The sequence below is a fragment of the Hesperophylax consimilis genome, chromosome 9 (genome assembly GCF_061612785.1).
Source record: "Hesperophylax consimilis isolate HC1 chromosome 9, BYU_Hcon_1.0, whole genome shotgun sequence".
Lineage (NCBI taxonomy): Eukaryota > Metazoa > Arthropoda > Insecta > Trichoptera > Limnephilidae > Hesperophylax > Hesperophylax consimilis.
In genome coordinates this window covers 29470632-29490972 of record NC_142844.1, presented here as the reverse complement: position 1 = coordinate 29490972, position 20341 = coordinate 29470632, and the positions used below count along the sequence as shown (strand labels likewise).

The 20341-nt window shown below is 33.4% G+C and overlaps 1 protein-coding gene across 1 annotated transcript; it reads right to left on the bottom strand.

Moving 5' to 3' along the window:
- Window positions 1–10276: 10276 nt before the first annotated feature.
- Window positions 10277–20137, bottom strand: Cpr97Eb (Cuticular protein 97Eb). Its single transcript, XM_089635898.1, has 3 exons — window positions 19972–20137; window positions 16596–16872; window positions 10277–12046 (listed from the first exon to the last, which is right to left on the bottom strand). Exons 1-3 carry the CDS (start codon window positions 19984–19986, stop codon window positions 11352–11354), a joined length of 987 nt encoding a protein of 328 aa, XP_089492024.1. The 5' UTR covers window positions 19987–20137; the 3' UTR covers window positions 10277–11351.
- Between the last annotated feature and the right edge of the window lie 204 nt (window positions 20138–20341).

Sequence of the window (20341 nt, the reverse complement as noted above, 5' to 3'; positions counted from 1 at the left end):
TCGGCTAGAGATATCAAAGGGTATCCCGGGCACGGGCAAGGTTCTACCCACTACGCAGCTGGTGGGTAGACGCATCCGTCACGACGATCAGGACAAACCTCACCCAATGAACCAGACATCTCTGCTAAGTCACCAAACGTTGTGAACTACTAATGTATGAAAAAGAGTATCTACCTCATAAAAACTTTACCATATCTCTATTCTTTATTTTTACGTAAATACCGCACAAAAGTCCCAACTCTCTAAAGCCAGTGTCACTACGATGTCCATAATTTGGGTATGCAGGGAGGCTAAAGGTAGTAGGGAGGGGAAGGAGATGGGGAAGAGGATGGTTGCCTAGCTATTCAGACCTGGTCACCAAACACGGCTAAAGCATTTTAAGCAACGTTTCAGCTCTGATTGGTGGTCTTTCACTAGGGGTATACTGAAAATATCTGAGCCTACATTTCTCTTTCTCTTCTACCGTTTCATCTACCTTACGAAATTCCACAATTTGATGGGTATTTCGTGGTTCCACCAGCTTCGGGCAGTTCGTGCGTGTAAAAGTTTGCTTCACCTTAAAAAAATATCCATTCAAATCATTTATCTGCCTTTCATGACGCAATGTATTTAATTGTCTTTACACAATGTAATTAAGATTCTGGACTACCTATCTAAAAAAATATATTTTACATAATATGTCACTGAAGAGAAAAATCAATAGAAGTGTGATTCGGTCGCTTTCCTCAAAATAAGGTCAAATTTTTCATACTTTTAGTGAAATTGATCAAAAATATTAAAATCGATGTCATTTGTCTATCTGAGGTATAAAAGTCGGAAAGTCTTTTACAAATTGGCGACAACGGTTTTCTTTCATATCAGTTAATCAAAATTATTCTAAAGACTAGCTGATGTCCCCGGCGTTGCCTGGGCTGTAAAAAATTTCAGTTTCCAAAAGTCAGATGTAGTTAGTGACCATCTTCTTGTTTTGAAGGTAATGTGTGCAAAATTGCATCACTCTCGGAATAAAATTGTAGATTTGTATAAAAATTAAATCCACATCGCCCTCCTACAACAGATTCCCTATTCATGCAGTCACATTCGCCTTAAATTAACTAATCAGTAACTTTTTAAAATAATTTTATATAACGTAATGAATGGTTTGTATGAAAAGCGTGAAAAAATGTTGTTCTGACTATACAGTTAATTTTCCACGTATTTTTAGAATGCAAACCGCTTTTTTCCTCAAGGTGAACAAGTTCAGTTAATATTCCAATATAAGTTTAAAAAATAAGTTACAGATCGGCGCAAACTTCAGGTTTATGACTGATATGTCTGTGATGCGGAAGAGGCTGTCTCTCCATCGACTCTGCGGACATGATAGGACACGTCACGTCTAGCTAGCGGGGTAACAATACCAACGCGGAGGTATCTGTTGACTAGTTCTGCATAGACAGGTATAGCAGCTTGATATCGCCAGGTACCGGAATGTGCAAGGCCTTTCCTGACAGCCCAACCCAAGTTACACAGTGGACAAGGTAACTTCATTATTTATCCAAAATGCATTTAGTCTTGATAATAATTTTTCTATTTTATAATTAAGAGTGTCTGTGGCGGGTGGCGTGGATTTTGTTTTTGTACAAATCTACAGTTCTACCCATCCCCTTTTCAGCAGAAATTTTTACTGCTTGTTGAGATTTTGCACACTTGACTTTCAAGATGAGAGGAAAATTACTGACTTTTTAGCTGATTTAAAAAAAACTCTGCATTAATACCGCACAACGCCAGGGACTACAGCTAGTTTATATATTATATCTAGAATTCTTGTTGTAGAGTCTCCATCTTCTATATTCGTTGAACGTCACATCGGTGCTGCCAAGGTCTGGTATCTGTGAGAGGATATTGTGTCAGCGCTTTATTAGCAGCAGACGCATACCTGGACGGATGACGAACCTCGTGCTGGCACTGTTGGTGGACTCTCTCGCTGCAGCAGCTGGTCCAGTTTCTTCACCACCTAGGATTCTTGCTGCAGAGTCTCCATCTTTTATATTCTTATCACCTGTTCCTGTTCTTCATTTTACTTAACTTAACTTCACTTTATTTTTGTAGTATTTATATTTTTTGTGATACCTGCATCAACTGTAAAGCGCCCCTGAGGTGATATCTCACTAAAGCGGCGCTCTACAAACTGTCCAATAAATTAATTAATTAATAAAATCTAGAGTTTCATTTGGAGATCGATAAAATTTTACACTCTTGACCTTCAAAACAAGAGAAAGGTCACTGTCTATATGAGGAATCAAAAATCACTCTTTAAAGTAGAAAAAACCCGGACAGCGCTGGGTCCTTTAGCAAGGTAATTATAAAAATGATTGGATCCTAATTTTGGTAGTATTTTTCTCATCTTTTTTTCTGGCATCCGCTTTTAAATGCATTATTTGGTTGGTTAACTGCTGGAAAATCTTACCTAACTATCAACCAACGAATAATGAATAATGAGATATTTCCATTTACACTCCAACTTTTGAGAAAGTCAGTGCTTAGTTTAAAATTAAATTCAATAATACAATACCCATAATAATACACGCATTGATAATAATTCTAAAAATCAAATAAATTCATGGAAAAGAAGGACTATAGTTTATTAATCTTTTATACTCCTTTCGTGAAACAATAATTATGGATTGTGGCTATGAATTTAAGCAAGGGTGCATATGAGAAGGAAGGGGATTAAGGGGGATCAAACCTCCCCCCTTTCCATCGGCCATAGTATTGCGAAAAAAAAATCATATTTTAAAATCTTAATTTTCTTAATGCTTGTTCTCCCTCGTGGTTAAATATTATAGAAAGTGATTTAAAAATTTAGACGCTTTTTAAAAACGTTATATTTTTGACCGTGTATTATTTCCAGTAGCCTCACAGTGCACGCCGCCGCCCATTGGATAACGAAGCTGACTGCATGTGTAATATCTAGACCACCCTATTGGCGGCAGCTTTTTAAATCTAGAACACGGGCCTATTCTCGACTTTACTTACCAACTTGTAAATAGTTGTGAAAAAATATGATCCTCGAAAATGTATTAAGGATATTAAGTGTAAGTATTAAATATTAAGTATGAGCGTCGAAATGTATGAAACATATTAAGTATATAGGTAATGTGTAAGTACTAAGTACCTACCTGCTCGAATAGTTAAAATATTATACCTACCTGCATGCTGAAAGATTACAATTTTAGAGTTTTTTAGAGAATATTCTTATTTTTAAAACATTCATTTTGTAGGTATCATAGAAAAATAATTCTGTTATTATTGTTCGTACTGTCAAAAAATATTTTGTTATTATTATTTATTCATATTGGCTACATAAATAATTTACATAACTTATCGGTAAAAATCATTAAAAAGATTAAGAAATTTGCATCTATGCTCTAAATAACTACTCTGAAGTACCTAAAAACAGAAGATTTTTACAAGATTTTCTTCAAATCATTATCAGAAGTATAAATAACTAACTAACTAACCATCACGCCGTTTCCCCGCAGGGGTAGGCAGAGAGGACGGACCAACTAAAAATAATAGGTTTCCACTGTAGACTATATAATCCACAATTTTCTTCAATAACTACAAGTAAACGTAAATTATTCCTCCTTTGAATTATAAAATGCGCTTCTTTAACATTAATTAAAGTTTAAGTTTTTAAACCTCATTCAATTTAAAATTTTACTTTACAAATATTATTTTGCCAAACTCAATACTAAAATATACTTCGAACATGTAATATGTTTTATATTTTTTAAACCTGAAGTCTGTGAAAATGTAGTACCTACCTACTTAAAAATGATTTCAATATTCTGTACGGAGCGAAAGAGATATTTTTAGCATGTCCATAAAACACTAATATAATTTGCGCTTTTAATTAGCATGACCAGGTTAAATGACAAAATCTGTACATCCAAATTCTCCAACTATGATAAATTTAGCTTCCAATAAGGAATACCAGTGAAAAATATATATTCATATTAATCAGTCATTCCCAAAGTGGTCTATATCGACCCTCCTAGTAGTCGACTTCGGCCTGCAGGGGGTCCATGTCAATGAACAAAAAAATAGGGGGTTCATGAGATATAAATGGGGGTGAACGAGAGTGGACTGGACCTATTTAGGCAGGCCGTCACTAAAATTTTGGCTTCCGTAAATGTATGAACACAGATAGTACCTTTCAAAGTACTTTTGTAATACTTTATTATAATGGATTTATACATTTACTAATTATTATATGTATGTTTCATAAAATTGTGTGAGCAGGCTATTCGCAATGTGGAAGCAGTATGTGATACCAGTATCAATGCGTTGTGCCCATATGCTCAATAGCAACGCTTGTCAAAACTTTTTCCAGAGCTTTGCAAGGATGCGTACACTTGAACCAATAAGGAAGTTGAGTCCATTTTTTTTTTTTTTTTTTTATCAATGTTCGCATTCAAACTTAAATACTGGTATTTTTTTTTTTTTAAGTTTGTTTTCATAGTTAAATTAATTCTCAAAGTTTAAATTTTACTAAGCCCGCCAAAACGAGCGGAATCCGAGCGGTAAGAGGCGGGGTGTGGGTGTTACGTCATTCGAACTGTGAAAACCACGTCGCTTAAGCATTTTATATGGAAAAAAATTTAATTCTTCAACAAGGAATTCCAGTAATTTTTTACCAATGTTAACCGTCTATTAGAATTGATGTTATTAAAAAAAAAGAAAATTGATTAAGATTTCATAGTTAAATTAATATTTTAAGTTAGAATATTTGCTTTTCCCGTCCGGTACGGTACTTGTACGGTATTGCCGTCGCTATTTGTTGACGTTCCCGCGTGAATTCAGGACCACCGCGCAGAAAAGTAAAGACCAAAAGTAAAATAACGGTTTACAGCCCAGTTCACTGTGAGACTTTTCTGGGCGGCCGGCGGCCTGAAGTGTATCACATGTTATGTGACATGTATAATAATAAAAAATTGTAAGTTATGCAATAAACAACATATTATTATAAAGCACTATACGAATATGTATCTTTAGAAATCCATTTCATATAATAATAACAACAAATACGTACATATATTTGACACACCCAAATAAACGTTTGGCCTATACACCTCTCTCATCTAAACCGACCATTTCTCATGTAATAGAAAGAGATGCACCATAGGTGATCCGTTGTACGTACAAGTCATGACACATGTGACGTCAGAATTCTTTCGACCAATCGTGGAGCGTATACAGTCTATTGCTATTGAATGCTTTTTCAAGAACGTTTAACTAATTCTAAGAATAATAATATAGAAATATATTTATATATTTAGAATCGATATTTTTTGATCTACATCAACATATTTTTTACAAGTCAAATATATTTTCACTCAACTTCCTTATTGCGCTCGCACACTGAAATGTCAGCTTCAAAAACACATTTAAACTAATGAATTTGTTAAAAATCAATATTGGAATGTAGGGGGTCTACACAAAAAAGAAAAAATCGGTACGTGGTCTACGGGACAGCAAAGTTTGGGGACCTCTGATACAGATCAACAAACCCTGATTCTGAATACATAAGTTTTATGAAATATACAATATAAAAAAAAAATTAATATATGTGTACGTAGAATTTATAAATCCTCATTTTAAAACTAATAAAACACCATCTCACTAAAACACAAAGTTTGGTTATAACGACTGAATTTATACATGCATCACAATCAGTCTATGTGTTTACTATATCTACTATATAGTATACATCCATCCATAGCAAGGTTGCCTATTCATGGAGATATCCCCAAATTGTGGGGATTTTTTAAAATTTTCAAGAATTGAGAGAATCTTTTTGTGAGAAAAATGCGGGGATTCTGAGCATTTCTCGATTATACAAACAAACTAAAAAATAATATTTACAATAATTCTGAGAGCGCACCATTTTTGTTTTTGTTGGCAGCATATTAGAAAGAGAAAATCCAGGAAATTAATGCTAATATCAATAATATTTAATTTAATTTTGGAGTTAAAGGACTTTTTGGGATTTCGAAAGGAATTTGAAAATCTCTTCAGCTCTTGTGGATATTTTAGAATATATTACATTGGCAATTCTGATCCACATTCACATTTGAACCCATGAAAATGTTTTTATGTAGATTTTTAAACACCGGTAAATTATTGATCAGGTGCGGTCATGGATGCATTTTTGCACTTTGATTCAATACGACAACATTAGTGATGAGATGCTTACATTTTACCTAGTAATCTTCAATGTTAAACACGGGTAATCTCAACATGAATATAAAAAACGTCTCAACTCCCATACACAATACAGCGCCTTTTGAAACTGACACTTTGTCACGGCCATGGATTTGATGCGTTTTAAAATTATAACCATTAAAACCAACTGTAATAATTATAAAAAAAATACAGATATTTAAGGTATACGGTCATTATTGATAAAAAATATTAATGGACTGCAGTTCGTCATTCCCCATTTTCTCGGACGGCAAACTTTCTCATGAAGAAGAATAATGTATATTTTATATAATACTACATCATAGGAGTGTGAATTAGACGAAACTCAGGTGGAGAACGAGTAAAGGAAGTTCGAGAATAACAATCGAGTCCAAAAATACAGCTGAAGTTGTTTTATGCTGTTGTTTGTTTTTACTATTTATAAAAGTTGATATAAATAAGTGAATTAGGCCCACAGTTGCTTCACAACCCTCAACGAAAGCGATAGGACACGACACCTCTGTAATATAAATGGCCGTACAACGACCGCACTATTCCACTCTACGCTGGTTCTATTATAGCATCAGGTACTATGTGCGTGACAACTTTCGATACTAATTTACCTACTCACCGCTGTAACGTTTCTGTTGTCCTAATACTTCGGATAAAGCACAGGAAACTCACGTCATTTTAATTCGTATGATTTAGTTGTGCCAGATTTTCATTTTCCGCTGTGTTGGCGCCAGTAACAAACAATAAATCATAATCAAGTCATATAAATTGTATTTGTCAATATGTCTTGCCACTTTCGAACGAGATTCGTAAACTTTTATTAGTAGCAAGAGATGTTGACTTATATACCGGTTCGCAGAAATTTATGATTTCAAAAAGATATTAGAGTCACTTTTCAATGTTCAAACCTCATAAGTTGTAACTGCTAATTATGGGGTATGTTGTAGGTTAAACGGTATGGGGAGGGGAAGGTTAGGAAATACCTGGTCACTGGCTATTCATATCTACTCATCAAACACGGCTAAAGCCATTTCTAGAAATGCAAAGCTTCGATTCTGAACGGTGGTCTTTCACCAGGACGATACTACGCCAATCTTTCATTCCTCCTTAAGTTACTTCATCCTTGAGTTGCTTCATCCTTTAGTTGCTTCTTCCTTGAGTTGCTTCATCCTTGAGTTGCTTCTTCCTTGAGTTGTTTCATCCTTGAGTTGCTCGTCTTCAATTCTTTTCCTAAAACTATTATTTCTCTTTCTTATGGCATTGATTTTTCTACGACATTATATAATACAGTAAATTTAATATGTTTCTTGTGAAAGAACGAATAACTTTTTTCAGTAATTTTATCCTTCGTTAGATCAAAAAAACATCGATCAATTTTTTTAGTGTTCTAGTGTATTAGCTGTATCTCTAAGGAGTAATGATAGTGATTAAGTTAGTAATTCCTGCAGCGGTTTCACTTCTCAGTATTATGTGGTTATCCTTTCCAAAGGGGCCAAGCCAGAATTCAAATGAACAACTTAATCACAGTGGTTTGGGAAACACACGAATTTTTTGCCTCCGGCATTAATTCCCTACATTCTTTCTACTGGTAGATGCATTGTTACATATTACGAGTATTTCGATATAAATTCGTTCGAGACAACATAATGTTTCCGCCTCAAGCGCTTTTCGCTTCGTACCTTAAATAAGACTATTTTACGAGTGTTTGCTTAGCAAACGATTGGTAATGTGAATAGTTGAGAGCTTTTTACGGCACTTTCCAGGAGTTTTTAGATAATCATCTTTTTATTGTTTATAAATTTACATGAATTAAGTACGATTTTAAGATTTTTAGACATGTACGATTGTACCAGGAAAGTTCGCCAGAAAGGCGCCAGTCTCGCCGTTCCCACGAGACGCCTAATAGCTGTGAAGCATCGAAATTGATTTTTATTGAAAAAAATAAATGTGAATATTACCAAGTCTGAATTTTTAATAATAAGGCAGTTATTTTATTGTTATTAAAATGCACACAAACAAATATATTACAAATTAAAAATACATACATTTATTGAATGCGGTTAAGTAGTATCGTCAATTTTTAATAACATGTGAAATACCACAGATTACTTTAAAAATATTAATGATTTTAGTTAACAAAGCCTTACTGCACAACAACAAAGTTTACTTTGAATTTAAGAAAAATATTTGAGATTAGCTCCAGGATAACAAAATATCCCACAAAGTTTAGTCTTCGATGAGCCTTCCCCGCACAGAGTTTTGGCGGCCGGCTGGAAATAGCCGACGAGGCTAAGACGAAGTTGGCCGAACGAAGAGTCGTTCCATGCAAAAAGCGTCGTCCCGTCTTGCCATGCAAGAGTCGGTTTTACCCCCCTAGGCGTACCAAAAGATGTTTTAATAAAAAAACTGAAATATAAAGTCAATATGTAAAAGCCTTCAATGCGTGAATAAATAAATAAACATAAATGTTTTAAACCACTTAAAGCACTTCATTTACATCCCCTTAAGCAATTTTAATAGTGCCTTTTCTTCACCAGGAGATTATTGAAACCTTATGAAGGAAGGTCACTTCTGAAATCGGTAGGGATTTGTAAAACTAAAGTGGTTTTATGTTGTAATTATGGCTAGGCACATAGTAAATGATTTTTAAGAATACGTAATTAAAAACCTGCCAGTGCCATTTTTGTAACCATAACAGGCCTGACTCCATGAAACAAAGCAAACACTCACTATTAATAAATGCATGAAAGAGATTTTCTCCTTCTCTTATTTGTACCCCTAATATTTTATCTTCATTTTATTGAGTGTTCTGATGTTTGTGCTGTTATGAACAAATCCTTTTTGTCTTCTGTAATACAAAACTCTTGTTCCATCATTCTACATTAAACGGTCTGCCTTGCTTTTTGTCTATCTAGTCCTCTAGTATCTACTATCTACCATGAACTATTTGTACCGATTCTGTATGAATAATACCCATGTCATCATGTCTAGACTGTCATGCCCATTATTCAAATAAAAAGCATGCATTTTATTGTTTGTTCATAGGTTAGAAGTTACAAATTGTTGTAGAGGTTGGTAACTTTTTGAAAAGTTGTTATATAAGTAATTTTTGATCACTCTCTGATTGTTTCTTGAGGTAAGTTAAGCATTTACAAAGCTTTCTATAATGTATTTTTCACAATAGCATTGTGGGTCAATAATCTATTACAAATTTCCAATTACAGTGATTCATATATGAATATTGAGCAGAATAGTGTTAAAACAGTGGATACGTTTACAGGAGCCTACTGTATTTCAATAGGATTACAAGTATCTTAACTGCTGATCATTCATTCGCTTTATTTAACCATTCCATTCGCATTGAAAACAATCAAATAGTAGGCAGTGCAACCGACAGTCAGTTAGCGCCAATGTCCTTTGCGCAATGGTAATAGCGACCACGCCACAGGAATGTTGATCTTGTTTCACTCGCGTGTCCTCGAACGTAGGTAGTTTCTTTTTTTCTCGTTTCCTTTGACATTTGTCAATAATTGATTATGAATACATGCAGCGTTCCTACTTGTAATGTACGCCAGTTACTGGGCGTGTATACATATATAATGATGTCTGTTCATCGAGATATGTTATTAACCATTTCCAATGATCAATGATATTCATTTGAATAATAATTAATGCGAAAGAAATCGATTAGACATGCCCAAAATGAAATGTCTGCAGTTATGTGATTAATTATAATAATATTAAATAGAAATTAAATGACACCTCGATAGAGCCCCTTTATACTGTGTACAGCCGAAAGATTACCACCCAATTTCGTCACTATAGAGCTTATGGAGGAGGGGTTGTAAAATGTGATTTGTTAATAAGAGGGTGGGAAGCGCGATGACCATAGCTCTATTGATTATTAAAAGACAATAGAGTCTTTTAGACGATTCTTTGTCTCGGATACTTGTTGCTACCGACACAATTTGACTTCAGTGTAATAATTATTGACAAGTCTAATTACTTGTCTGTTACTTAGGCACAAAAAAACAATTAATTTCAGTCTTCAGTTACATTAAAACTTTATTGGTAGATGTTGGAAGATTATATAGAATCTATTTTTCACGACAGGGGCTTATCGCTCCAGTTGTTTTTACCACACTTGGCAATGCCACTGACCAAGGTTAAAAATGTTAACAATCAACTATCATATATTTTTTGTTCGAAGTCTTGACAATGCGAAAAAACAGGAAAATATTTGCATCTCTCGTATAAAGAACACTTCCTATACAGGCAGTTATAAAGAATTTATGTGTTGGAATGTGTAAAAAATATTAATGTTGTTTATTGCGTAACTTGGTGTCTTTGATGCGATAATAGGTGTAATCCAATTTTGTTAATGCTCGCATCTAAATGAGGATTGTTCGTTACGTAAATGATTACAATTTTATCTTTTTCATTCAGAGCACAATGCCTATGTTTATCACCTTGTAAATCTGGGATTAAACATGCATTATTCCTCCGAAAGTGTGCTGAAAGTTAACAGTGAATACCAATTTATTTCTTACGCCATTTAGGCATTAAGTTTAACAGAGCATGTAATCTCATATTAAATTCAATACAAAATACAGGTGTTTCTCGTAAAATCTTTATATATTTCCGCACTTATTGGTATTCAATATTGTTTTATTATCATCGCCAATAATAATAATCGTACATCAAGATTTCACTTCCAATTAGTCCATCAGAATAGTGTCTTCGAATTTAGAAATATTGGATAGATAATTTATTGTTATAGAAATACGAAAACAGGATGCAAATGAAAATACATATTTACTCCACTTTTATTTATGTTGATTTTTTTTTCTTACATTCGTGGAGTAATTAAAGAAATTTGATTAATTTTCGCACACCGGCAGTTTATTTATTTACACAAAGAAAACCGCTATTTTCGTACAAACAAAGAGTGAATACAACAATTTACAAATCATGACTCGGTTATTAAAGCTATTATAAAACTATTCAATGATCTTTAATAATCAACCCCAGGCAGCGATCTGTTTAAAAATACTCAATAGAATACATTAAATTAATCATATTTATTTACATGGCAATTAAGTCGCACGAGGACTTCATCTTCCGTAGTTGATGCTGTAAGAACCTGAACCGAGGTCGAGGTTCTTGACTGAAGGGTGCAGGTTGAAGGAAGCAAACTGAGGCTGTTGGGGAGCCTGGTACGTCCTCTGTTGGTAAGCTGGCTGCTGTTGGAAGACAGAGTATGTCTGCTGAGCAGGCTGGGCGGGCTGGTAGTCCAGGTTTTGTGAAGGCTGTTGGTAAGTGTTGAAGCTTGGGGTGTTGGAGCGGAACTGGAAGGTTTGGGGACGCTGGTAGGTTTGAGGTTGCTGATAGGTTTGGGGTTGTTGATAGGTTTGGGGTTGTTGGTAGGTCTGGGGTTGTTGGTAGGTCTGGGGTTGTTGGTATTCCACTTGCTGTGGCTGTTGGTAGTTGTTTGTGGCATATTGTGGTTGAGTGAACTTGAACTGTTGGCGCTGGAAGGTGGGTTGGGGTTGCTGCACTTGTTGCTGTTGCCTCACGGGCTGCCTCTGAATAGGTTCTTCTTCCTGGTAGCTGACAAGGGGTTGAGTCACGGTGGAGGTGAAGGCAGGTCGGCGGGAAGCCTTCTGGACTGGGCGGCTGTTGATGTAGTTCTTAGTGTCGTAGATGCTGGGGTCTTCTCTGTACTGACCGTCATCTTCTTCTCCCTCAGCCAGGGGCTGGAGGTTAGCTTCTCTGGTTGCGGATGGGGGAGGAACATTGATTCCACTACCTGGATAGAATAAATAAATAAAACCATGTTAGAAACAATTGACAAACACTTCACCGTAGATTAGTTGACACAATTGTGCAAATATACATTTCCTTTAACGGAAATCTTTTCGAAGTAAATTAATTTTTTTTCTTTCACCATTTTTTTCTTGTAAATTGAAAGAATCTTACAGTATCATTCGCTATTATAATTCTTCTGACCATAGTCCTATCCAGTCGAGAAAATAAATATGAATATAGTGCAAAATTCAAAATCATATTTAATTGTCATTATTATCATCGGTTAAATGCTAAATGTTATTATATTTAGTTATGGAGCCGATCTGTTTCACAAATACCGGCTTATTTTTTGTGGGTCGATTGCTTCTAGCTTCAAGGTTATGGACTGTCACTTGGTGGTCAAGTTATGACACACCTGCTCTCATTCGCGGAATGTGGCAGTTACAAAAAGAAAAACTAACATCAAATGGTTATTAAAACGCCACTTGCATACATAATATCAAAATATGATATCATAACATATTACAATATTCACTGAAGCACTCACACACGTGTAATTATGTAACGTAAAGGTACCACGAATATAATTGATGTAAGACTTTCGAATTAATCCATTTTAAATGTAAATCGGTGACCAAATTCGTATTCAAATATTCTGCAATGTCTTGTCATATGTAATGCCAAACCGTTTGGTGCAATAAGCGTACGCCACTTTCCTACATAGAAGTACCAGCCTACATAGTTAAATATTGCGAAGTGAAAATACAGGTGTTTAATAAAGCCGATCTCAGCAAATGACCACATATTTTTATGATCTCACATAAATAAACCAGTTTTTTTTAAATAAAACTAACGATGTTGATATATTTTTACAAATTTGGACTGAAATCTAGATCTAGATTTATGTTCTAGAATATTTTAAAGAAATGAGAAAAACACTTTCATATCTAGGTATCTAGTCTTTCATCACCGAATTAATATTTTTCATTGGCCTCCATTGAATGGGATATAATGTTAGAGCTTTGACATCTTGAGGTCAGGGGTTCGAAATAAAATATGAATTTCAATTTAAGGCCAAAAGTATATAACATAAATAACGTACTAATGACGTATCCTGCCGAAAACGAAATCAGAGTAAATAAATTAATGTTTTTTTTGAGTTCATGAATAATAAATTATCATGTAAGGTCATGTTTTAATGTAGGATGAGAATTATATTTTTTCATGTTTTTTTGTGATTGAACACAATAAAAATATCCTATATGTGAATATATTAGCATATTGCGTATCTAGGTGTGTCTGCCGGAAAACTGAAATTGTTCGTTTATTTCGAAATAACGCTTGGAAGTGAAACAAAGTTGTCTTGTCATATCCAGCCCACGCATAATAATCAAAGATTATGAAGCCTTCTCTTAGAAGGCTGTCGATGACGTTAATTTTATTTACAATAATAGTGTATGATTTATGTAAAGGAAATATATAAAAATACCGGAAATCTTGATTGATGCTTTAAATAATTTCATAAACAATACAGTAATATTATGTGATTTGTTTATGTTAGAATAACACGTAACTGTATTACTTCATACTTCTCTATAAGATATTTTAACCAACCTTTACATTGTTTATTACAATTATTTATTTCAATTCCACCCTTACGCGCGGCAATAGAATTCCTACTGCTTTCTTTACTATGGTACTAAAATCTACAACAAAATCTCACACTCGTTCAAAACTCACAACAATATTTTAACATTTAAATCTCAAATAAAAAGTTGGATACAAAACTGGATACTGACACCAAATACAGACTGAAACTGAAACCACTAAACTGAACAAAAAAACACTTCAATATATTTATAATTATAATATATTATCCACACTACTAAATTTTCATCATATATGAATGAAAATCTCAGCACGGGAGAACTCAGTAAGGATGTCATTATATCTATTTGTTACAAAAAAGATAATAAAACACTTATAAATCACGTATGACGTATAAAATATAAAATAAACGATTTAACTTTCTTATTCAAAATACTTAACTCTAAATTCAACTGTTGTGAACTCCTGCAACTTATAAACAAACATACACCCACAGTAACAACACGACAAAATACAGTATTCTACAGCAGCACACATAAGCGTAACTATATTGCCCACTCTCCGATACAACGACTTCACACCATGTGAAATCATTACTTGGGTGATGTTGACATATTCAATACCAACTTGGCAATTTTGTGGATCATTTAAAACATTTATTTCAACAATACTCCTAAACACATCATGTAAACCTACAAATAGCTGTAATTTTATGTTTTTGTTTCTTGTGTTTGTATGACCTGTTGCATAGCTTTTATCAAATGTAATTTTATTCTTATTTTTTTATGTTTCAAAGTATTTGTCAAATTAAAATTATACTACCAACCATGTAAAAACCCTATGGGCGTTAAATAAAGAAAAATATTAGTTTTCGTTCTATACAAGTGGAATTTCTTAGATGCTTTGTATGAACCCGAGACCACTATCCTAGAAACAAATCTCTTAACGCTATGATAAGTTTTTTTGTCAGACCCATGATATGTTCTGTGAATTCGTGTTGAAAAGGCTATTAGAACAGCCAAACATACTAAAAGCCAACTCAGTCATGGTAAAATGTAAGAACATAGTATTTTCTTTTTTAATGCAGTCTGAAGGTTTGTAAGTGCTTAGTTGTCACAAAATTAATAGTGCCTTACTAATTACGAAACTATTCATATTATAATTCATTTTGGAAAATCAGCACCAACCCATGTTCTCGCCTATTATTTCGGTCAAAGGAAATTTGTTTATATTTGCGAACATTAATAAAAATAGATTGAAATAAACAAAGAACTATTTATTAATTGCATAATATAATATTAAGTTCTTTAAAAAACATTCTACCTACAGATGTTGACTTCAAGGCAAGACAACCATACGGTATGCTATTTTTTACCTACTATCCTTGCACATCAAATAAAAGGTTGATAGTTCAAAACCAAGTCGATAACTACTAGAAACTTCTACTGGGGTCGTTCAGAGACATTCATAACAAAAGAGGCATTTGGTATAATAGTAAGACAGTTGGAATGAAGAAATTAAATAAGTAATTATATCATGAATTACCACAGATAAGATTAGCTTTATTCAAAGATTCATATCATTGTAAGTTGTACACATTGTTCATAATATAAACAATGTTCGTGTTATTCTTTCTTAATTTTCACACAATTACTTTCTACATTTCCCACGGAAAATTAATAATTATATTGCAGAGATCATTAATTTAATGTGACTAGTAGAAATCACTTAAATGTCATACACCATTCGTAATACTAGATTATTTTTTATAAAACATCAAAGGTCTAACCTTGCAATTAGTCATACACAAGTCAAGAATGGCAATAGTCGATTTGTTGATCCGCCTCTATCTAATAAAAGATTTTTTTATTTCAATTAATATTGTAGATCATTTTATCCGCGTTTAATCTTTCTGTAATTTTCACCATTTTCATAGAATTACACTAATTGTAACATTTTCTTCAATATGTATCCTTCTTAATCTTTCCTAACGCTATTTAGTTCAAATTTAAAACACAACACCTTAAAATATTAGAATAGTCTAAGGTCAAAAGACCTACCCCGATATCTGGTTGTTCCATAATAATTTTTGCAAATTGTGATCCTTAGATTAATTACACATGCATTATGTAAATTTGCTTTCAGTTGGAAAACAAGGCTAATATACGCTCTGGAATTCGATATCCACCCAACTCCTACTGAGCATTGGTCTACCCACTCAAAGGTGCAAACGTAGTACAAGTTGACCTGAGGGTATATCAACATAGGTTTCCAGAAAGAGGCTTAGCTTAGGTTAAGTTACTGTAGATTACCAACATTTCTACAAAAAGGGTTTAGAAAAAAATCATCAATACAGTTGATTTGACGGCAATCCTTCTAGAAAATGGCTCGATTAGGTTGAGTTGTGATAAAATTCCTATATTTATGGGTTAGAAAATTTAACATACAACCAAGAAACGAGTATAAGTTTAATTGATCTATATAAAGTATCTTGAAAGTTGGCTAGATTAAGTTAGGTAACTTAACATTTCCAAATCTAATAGAAAATAGCCTAGGTTGTGATAGACTACCAAAACTTCAAGAAAATGTTCTAAGTTAGATTAAAAAAAAGAATAATAAAACGTTTAAAAGTACAGTAAAGCTAAATTTAAGTAAACCCTGATGAGTTGTATCTGAACAATAAAAGTGGTTTAAATTAAGTGATTATTATTTATAATTAAAATGTTTGAAAAAGTGCATTAGATTAGATTACGTGAGTTTTCCAAACCTTCCAGAAAGGGGGGTTAAACATCTAACCTGTTGTGTACAACTGTACTAGCAACTTGATTTCTAGACCTCGAGAAGCAAGGATCGATTTCACTGATGTGTTTGGAAGGTATATTTAAATTATGTTTGTTTCTAATGTGGCTAGTGAATTGGAACGTCGTAAAATATCAACATACCTTGTGGTCTGAATCCAGACTTGCTTCCCGCTCCGTATTCAACCTCTCTCAGTTTCCCTTCATCATCAACGTAGCCGTACTTTCCCTGGACTTCGCCATCGGGGAACTTGGTCTCGATCTTGTAGGAGCCATCTCCGGCCTCATAACCAAAGCTGTAGGAGCCATCGTCGTTCTGCTTGCTGATCTGTTTCAGGATGGGGATGGGATCGGGCCGCTGCTGCTTCTGAGACTGCTGGGCGTGGACGGCGCACAGGCAGAATGCCAGCGCAAGGGTTAACTGAAACAATACAAACAAAGTACTTGATACCTGCATTTATTTTTTTATTGACTGAGCGTAGCGTAGTCATATTTAAACTCCGGTTCCGGTTCTGATTGAAGATGGTAGACATTTGAACCAGTAGCCAGGCACGATCAAAAACCATTACTCTGATTATGAGTAGCTGTTCTGGAGAAAATGCTTATGGTAGATTTTGGGACTAATTTAAAAAAAGATATGTTAACACATTATCTGGTAAGACGGTACCTACAAATTACGAAACCATTATTGAAAAATGAAAATCATACTTTTTTGAAAACCACGACATGCGCTATTTAAGCCAACCAGGTAGAATTTTAAAAAATATGCTCCCTTTTTATTAAATCGGCTCACTTTAGTCTCAATATTAAAAAAAAATGTGTAGGTATGTGTTGGTTGTAGCGAAAAATAAACTTAAACTTATCCTTTAGATTCATATAGTAACCTTAATCCTTCAGCTTTATCTATTGTATATATTCAGCTGTAAATTATAAAGGATACCAAATGTAATTTCAATAGATACTCGAGTTCTAACAGAAATGGAACATTATTTATAGGTAGAGCATTAATTTTCTGTTAATTACTTGATTTTTTCAACTTAATTTGGAAAATAATTATTATTATTCATTATTAACTGGATATTTAGTTACCTGTCCTGACAAAGGCATGATTTTGCTGAAACTGGTAGGCGTATTTATGTAAATAAAGCAACTTCATTTAAATTAATTACTTATGGCCTCAGCTCTCTTAAGTTTACAGGTAAGCACTTGAGTAGCCTTAATTATGTAAAGTAAATTTTAATATTGCATCTGATCTATCCATAAACACAGTCATAACACCATACCCTCCCCAAAGCAAGTTATTTCTTTCGTTTTTAGAATGTTACCCTACAATTATTGATCTTAATGGCTTAATGATTGCATGACCAAGGTTGTTATTTTATAAACTGACAGAAAAAAATTACAATTTTAATATTATGCATGTATTTCTCACCTAAGTATGTACTCAAGTGGTATGTGACTGATCTTGACACTTTACGAACAAAAGATTATTATGTTAATGAGCGAGCTAAAATTTCTTAGTCCAATGTTTTAGGCGTGTTTTTGCACCTTGTTAAAACCTTTTACAATTAAATGGCTTTGTAAGAAAAACAATAACAGCGATATCATCTATTACATTCGTTCCCACGCAAATATTTAGGTAGGTGCTTACCCTCATAATAAAATGTTTATGTGGGTACTTACCCTCATAATAATTTTTTTAGGTAGGTACTTACTCTCATGATAAAATATTTAGGTAGGTACTTACCTACATGATAAAATATTTAGGTAAGTACTCACCCTCATGATAAAATTTTAGTCACAAATTTCACGAAGTAAATTTCAACGAATTACATGGGAAGGATTGAATGGGCGTCTGTGGCTAAATCGTACGTAGATACCTGTCTACTTAGAAACGTAATATTGTACTTACAATTTTTTTACTAGCCCAATTATTACATAATTCCGTTAACTCCTCAAGGTTGCGTTCAACTACATAATGAACAATTTTTCTGTGAAATTGATCCAATAATAGGAGGCTGGTGTAAATTCCTTTCTAGATTATGCCACTTTAACCAAGCTTATTTATGAATACATTATACCACAAGCAATGGCGTAAATTTAATCTAAATCTAAATACTACCAGGTATATTATTTATCATAATGTGATTGTGCCATGAATATTGTATTACATTAGTTTTATATAGAAAGTACACCATTGTTGCTCTCATTTAGATTGAAATGTAAATGCCAAACAAAGTAAATTTATTGTTGTTCGATTATTAATTTTACTAACATTCTGGTTCCGAGTACAAACTGAGAATAGAAATACAACAATCTAATAATAACAACGCCCAATAAGTATTGGTTTTTGCGTTTGACTTTGAATCGGTGACTGCAGATTCGATTCTAGACGCAACGCAAAAATATATAGACAAAATGTTAGTCAATTCACAAGTTGTAATGATTTAAACGATTTGATTTGACGTACCTTTTAATGTTTGTAATACTTTTGTAATTAACATTGATAAATGTATGATAAACAGCAGGTTTGATAAATTATTGTAAACAGTTGTTGAATAGATCTGCAGATTGTATAACCAGACATTTTTTCATATAAAACGTTAATACTGCTATTTAATCGCCCCAATCAATCTGTTGGCCCACCTTACAATTTTAAAACCGATAAAAGTTATTTCTATCTGAATTAGTATTGTAAAACAGATGTTTGTTAATTAATATTATCGAGTACTTATTCATCGCACATGCACCGCAATGTAAATAGCCAAGTTTTATTATGCCAATGTGTGTTCACATTAATTTCATCGTAACACTAAGAAATTGTCTGTTTCATAATTTCAGATAATTATCAATCACCGAACTAAACGTGTTTTATCTGTTTACATCCAAAATGATGTCACTTATGTAATATTATTCAACAAACTTCGTCAATTTGGAGTAGATTTTTGGAAACCTGTTTGTGAACCAATATTTTTGATCATTTGTACTTTTTATTTGAGCCGAAAAAATGCTTACATAAGTCGACGTTTTTCAAAGAAAAACTTCAATAAAATTTATAAGGTTAAAAAAAATGTATCCATGATGTTAAAATATAACAATATTATAGCCCCCTTAGTAATAATTGTGTTTTAAATTTTAAACAACTGAAAAACAAGCATTTACTCTACTTTAATTGTTAGCTGGTATCTGTTGTATACAATAACAAAGGTTTACACTTATAACAACATCATATACTTACTACTGAACTTTAAGTCACATAATAGAACAAACGATATTACTGAAAGAGCTTGCAAAAGCTTTATTCAAAATAATTGCAACAAAAAATATAATTTCCTTATTGCGAGCTTAATTCATTTTCACATCAAATTCAAACTGACCTCTCAATGTAAAGGGCGTAACCATAGAACAATATTTTTAGAACTTCAAAAAATATATTTATTCTTTGTTCAGTAGGCTTACAAGATAAGTGTCGAATAACAAAGAAAAAAAAATTAGTTTTGTTTTTAAATTAAAATCTTACCTGTATCGTCTTCATTTCCGTAAACAATTCACTAAAAAGCGCGCGGTTTTTTTTTCAAATTTATTTTTCGTATTTCGAACTAGATAGGTAACAACGCACAGGAAGTAAGTAGTCGCCTCGACAGTTAGGTTTTACGTCGAGCTCGGGCGGTCTAGTGCGGCAGTCCGTGCGAGCCTTATATTTATAAGGTGGTAGGTAAGTACTGCCTTCTGACTGCTGCTCGTAGTGGTCGCACTTATTGGCGGCAGGGGTCGTCAAGATGATCACAGCGAGCCTGGGGGTAAATCGAACATAAGCAAGTTTCTACAGTGTAAGAATCGTTATCCTCATCAGGCATAATAGTATCTTTTTTCTGATAAGGTATTTATAT